This window comes from Parus major, chromosome 1, assembly GCF_001522545.3.
Source record: "Parus major isolate Abel chromosome 1, Parus_major1.1, whole genome shotgun sequence".
In the NCBI taxonomy this organism is placed as follows: Eukaryota; Metazoa; Chordata; class Aves; order Passeriformes; family Paridae; genus Parus; species Parus major.
This window is the reverse complement of record NC_031768.1, coordinates 1574960-1580467: the sequence shown is the minus strand read 5'-3', so window position 1 is coordinate 1580467 and position 5508 is coordinate 1574960. Positions and strand designations below refer to the sequence as shown.

At 46.0% G+C, this 5508-nt stretch overlaps 1 protein-coding gene across 2 annotated transcripts in view; it reads left to right on the top strand.

Annotated features, from left to right (window-relative positions):
* LOC107209383 (RUNX family transcription factor 1) overlaps window positions 1-5508 on the top strand; it is a 126854-nt gene that overhangs the window by 105631 nt on the left and 15715 nt on the right. For both annotated transcript variants that reach the window (XM_015639050.1, XM_033518165.1), the window contains one exon: window positions 4989-5093. In XM_015639050.1, the coding sequence (XP_015494536.1) occupies window positions 4989-5093 (105 nt within the window). The remainder of the gene's footprint in view (window positions 1-4988; window positions 5094-5508) is intronic.

Here is a 5508-nt window from a genome sequence, read left to right as displayed (position 1 = left end):
AAGGATCAAAATGAAGTGAGAGAGGTTCAAGTTGTGTTCCTCTTTTTCCCAACACTTCCCATCCCTTTTCCCTCTGCCCGTGCAGCCACTTTTATTAGAGATGTTTTTCCCCCCTGCAGCCCCAGCTGGTGGTGACACTGCTCAGGGGTGACTCAAGCAGGGCACAGGAGCTTCATGTGACCGTGGTGTCACCCAGGATTCATCTTCTCCCCTTTGGTTGCTCTCAGACATCCCAGGGGCCGCAGCTCATCATCCTCCTGCTCCCTCTGGGGCTCTCCAGAGTTCTGGAATCCTGCTGGAGAGGAGCTGGTTCTGCTCCAGCCTCTGGAGGTGGGATGGATTCATGGAATGGGGGTTCCTAATTCCTGGGTTTCAGTGCAGGCAGAGGCTTTGGTCTTGGAGGTTGATTATGGAGTCATGGAATGGCCTGGGTTGAAGGGACAATATCCCAAAATCCTGGAATTCCTGGTGCTGGAAAAGCCCTCCCAGCCCAGGGAGTCCCAGCTGTGGCCTGTCCCCACCTTGTCCCCAGCCCAGAGCCCTGAGTGCCACGTCCAGCCCTTCCTTGGGCACCTCCAGGGATGGGCACTGCAAAGCTCCCTGGGCAGCCCCTGCCAAGGCCTGAGCTCCCTTTCCATGGGCAAATTCCTGCTGCTGCCCACCCTGAGCCTCCCCTGGCCCAGCCTGAGGCCGTTCCCTCGTGAACTTCGTGTTTGATTCTTCCTCTGAAGATCTCTGAGTTTTGCCTGGTCTCAAGGGACCTCCTGAGCAATCCCATAAATGTGGGGACAACTCAGAATCCATCTGAGGTGGTGGAGTCCCCACACCTGGAGGTGCCCAAGGAAGGGCTGGACGTGGCACTCAGGGCTCTGGGCTGGGGACAAGGTGGGCATCGGCCACAGCTGGGACTCCCTGGGCTGGGAGGGCTTTTCCAGCCTCAGGAATCCTGGAATTCCCTGATTCAGGTGCCAAATCAGTGACACTTGAAGGCACTTTTGAGGTCCAGTCTCTACCAAACCCCCCAACTCCAAACTCAGCTTTGTATTCCAGCCAGGACTGCTCCTGGTTCCGTTCCTTTTTCTGGGAGGGTTCTGACCTTACCCACTTTGCAACAATAAACATTCCCAAGCTATTTTTCCTGCCCTGGCTGGGAGGGAAGAGCTGATGGAAGCAGTGAATCCCGGGCTGTGCCCTCACACATTTGAGGGAAGGGTTTCCAAAGGCAGAGCCCTGTCCCACCTCTGGAGAATTTCATCCTTGTGCTCATCAGGTGCCGGTATTAGAAACCACCAGGGATAGTTCTAGAGAGAAATGGGGTCTGACGTGGCTCTGGCACCCCAAAACCCTCTTCATCCTCATCAAAGATTCCCAGGAGGACTCTGGAATGATTGGATTCCATCCACGCAGCCCTGAGCCGATTTCTGGGTGGTTTCCCATTGATTTATGGGAATGTTGAACCCAGAGGCTCTGGGATTTTGATGTTGGCTTTGCTGTGACACTTTCAGTGTGACTTTTGGAGGCACCCAAGCAAGGCCAGAGTTTCAGGATGACTTTTTGGGGGTGTTTGGTCTCTTTTTCCAGTCACCAGCGAGGTCAGGTCCTCTGTGCCTGACTCAGTTTTGGGCAATCTGTGCAGACACTCTGGGTGTATCATGCAAGTGTTGTTGGAAATAAAATCTGTGTCATAACACATAAAAACCAGGAGATGTTTATGGCCCTGCTGTCATCCCAAACCGGGAATTCCCATAAACCCCACACTTAACTCCAACCTTTGTTAAGCAGCCCCATAAACGACAAATAATGCAGGAGAGATAAAACAGCTTCATAAATGGGGATGGAAATGGGACAGAAGGAGCAGGGAATACAAGGCAGGTGGAATTGTTGGTGAGAGAACCATAAACCCCATGTTTGTGGTTCTGGGGGCTGTGGTTAACCAGGATGTGGTTCATGAGCAGGCTGCTGGCAATGAGGAGTAACCCAAGCATCCTCCTGCTCTGCCAGCTCATGTCACAGCCCCACACGGGCTCAGCTGAGTCTCTTCTGGCAAAAACCTTGCAGGAAAAGAAAATCAGCTCCTTCTTCTTCTTTACTCTGGTTTTGTAGACTGGAATTATGGCCACGTTTTGCTGTGTTGTTGTTGGGGTTTATTTTTTATATAGAAATTTCTCCAGAGCCTTCTAAAGAAGTGAATTCACATCGTGTTCCAGCAGAGCAGTTGACAAAAAAAAACCCCAAAACCCAAACTAGAAACAAGATGGAAATGCTGCAGATTAGTCCAGTAAATAAAGTCTATTTTTAAATCCTCTCTCTGATTTAGTGATAAGTGTTTTATTTAGTGATACAGGGAATTAAATTTTGGAAAGGTGGAAGATTCTTCTGTCCAGGCTTCACTGGAGAGCTGGACTGGATTATCCCTGTGGGAACTCTTCTTTTTTATTCTGATCCTAAAGAATTATGGAATTCTTCTCTGGAATTATGGCCACATTTTACTGCGTTTCCCTATTGTTGTTTGGGTTTCCCCTGCATTTATTTTCTAGATAGAAAGTTCTCCAGAACCTTCTGAAGAAATAAATTGATGATGTGTTCTAGCAGAGCAGCAGGTGTCAAACCCCAAAGCAGAAGTCAGATGGAAATCCTGCAGATGAGCCCAGTAAATAAAATATATTTTTAATTTCTCTCTCTGTTTTAGTGCTCTGGGTGTTGTGTTTAGTGATTCAGGGAATTACATTTTGGAAAGAAGGAAGATCCTTCTGTCCAGGCTTCACTTGAGAGCTGGACTGAATTATCCTTGTGGATTTCTCCCTCTTCTTCTTTATTCTGGTTTTGGATACTGGAATTATGGCCATGTTTTACTGAATTTCACTGTTGTTGTTGGGGTTTCTCCTGCATTTATTTTCCATATAGAAACTTCTCCAGAGCCTTCTAAAGAAATAAACTGACACCGTGTTCTAGCAGAGCAGTTGTCAAAAAATATCCTAAATTGGGAGCAAGGTGAAAATACTGCAGATTAGTCCAGAGAATAAAGTAAATTTTCAAAGTTTTTTATGTCTTAGTGGTAAGTGTTATATTTAATGATACAGGGAATTATATTTTGTATTTAATGATACAGGGAATTATATTTTGTATTTAATGATACAGGGAATTATATTTTGTATTTAATGATACAGGGAACTATATTTTGTATTTAATGATACAGGGAATTATATTTTGTATTTAAATATACAGGGAATTATATTTTTTATTTAATTATCCAGGGAATTATATTTTTTATTTAATTATCCAGGGAATTATATTTTGGAAAGAAGGAAAATCCCTGTCCAGGCCGTTCACTTGAGAGCTGGACTTGATGATCTTTGTGATTAATTTGTGATTCTGTGATCTGTCTTTCTGATGAGTGGTGAAGCTTTTGGGAGGGGATTTATCAAACTTTGCTCCTGATGCCTTTTCTGGAAGGGAAAGATGAGCAAAGCTGCAAAGCTTTATCACAAAATTTGCTATTTAAAGGATGTCAGGAGCTCAGCCATCCTTGTTTGAGGTAGAGGCAGGACCAAATGCCATGAGAGAGGGATGTGGAATGACATTTCCATCTCCATCCACCTCCAGGATTGCTTTTGAGCAAGGATTGGGAAGAGGCTGGGATTTGCAAGGCTTGGTTTAACTTCTGCTGGTGACTCTGGATTAGAGCTGGGTTTAGCTGCAGCAGCCAAAGCATTCCCAATCCCAGTTTTCCTGTGAGATCCTGGCCAAAACTCTTCATCCCAGGGTGGGGATGCTGAGCCCCCAATTCCCAGGGATTTTGGATTCCCAGGAGCATCAGCACCAGAGCAGGGGTCAGGGGCAGGATGGAATTCCAGGGAATGTTCCTGGGGAGGGGGAATATTGCTGCTACAGACAATTTACATTCCTATTTCAATTCTATTGCAATTTAGCCTTATAGAGCTCACTGAAGCAAACAATAAAAAATGGCTGGAAGGGAAGAATCTCCACACTCAGGCTGGAGGCAGGTGGTAAAATGAAGGGAGAGGGAGGAAAAACCTCAATTTTCTCACAATTCCTGGTTTTCCCACTCGGGGTGATGTCCCCTGATGTCTCTGGCTGATAACAGAGATCCCTGTCAGTCTCTGAGCCCTCTGATGCTGAGATAAGGATGCTGAAGCTGCTGCCAGGCAATGTTTTTACTGCTGCCAAGGCCAGCACCATCATCTGAGGCCTCATCAAAGATGCAGAATGTTATTCTGTTCTTTCAAAAACGCCAAGAGTAAATCCAGGGGTAGTAAATCCAAACCAGAGCCATGCCATGCACAGAACAACTTGGAAAAGTTGTTTTCTTCACAGTTTTCTTGCTGAATAATAGAGGAACTGAGCCTTAAACCCTGCTGTGGCTTCATGAAATGTTTTAATTCTCTGTGGACAAGCTGTAGGGATTTTCTTCTTTTATTTTTTTTTTCCATTCCTTTCTTTCTCAGCATTGCAGTAGCAGATGATTTTCAGAGGGCTCTGCTTGACAAGATGGAATTGATCTCCTGCTGGCCTCAGCCACAGAGTGTGGGATTTTACAGCCTGCCTGGGGGATCTGAGCACCCACTTCTCTTTGGTGTTAACAAGTGCTGCTGCTCAGAGTCCTGTGGCAGTTCTGGAAAAGCCAGCCACGATTTCCCAACCTGCCTGAACCTTCAGAAAGCACAGATAACACACCAGAGTCAGGAATATCAGATAAACCCTGACTCTTAGGGGTAACCTCCCTTTTTTTCTCTTTTTTTTTCAGAGTGTAGATGATTTAAATATAAATTAATTTTGTTTCCCCGAAAGCTTTGAGCAGCTGCCACGGAGGGAACGAATCCAGCACCAGGATTCTACACCCCATAAAACCTTTTAGTGCCTTGCAGGGTGTTCGAGCCCTACCAGAAACGAGGAGTTTGCTTTTCTCAACACTTGCTCAGGGATTTGTTTTGCTCAGTAACATTCTCTATTTTTTTTTCCTGTTGCAGGGAAAAGCTTCACTCTGACCATCACAGTCTTCACAAATCCTCCCCAAGTAGCCACCTACCACAGAGCCATCAAGATCACGGTGGATGGACCTCGGGAACCACGAAGTAAGTGAGCTCAGGAGAGAATTTCCAGAGGGATAAACTGATTTAATGTAGGGGCTCATCCCCATCCACACCAAACCCAGCAGCATGTGGAGAAATGGGAATATTTTAAGCTTTACAAATGGTTTTAAGCCTGTCTTCCTGAGGTTTTCTTTTTCACTGGTGTCCAGCTGATCTGGTGACTTGCATTTCTGAAATATCCAGCCAGGCCTGGCTTGGCTCATTCCCAAGAGCTGACAGAGGGATGCTGGTAAAAGGTGGGCAGCCAATACCTTGCACATCATTTCTTGCTTTTCAAATGCTAAGAGAATTTTAAAGCATTGGAAACCAATATGGCATTGATCAAACCCTTCAGGCTCAGCCACCCTGCAAACAGGAATAAATCCTGAGGTTCCCTGAACTCCCAGCTGTGGGACAG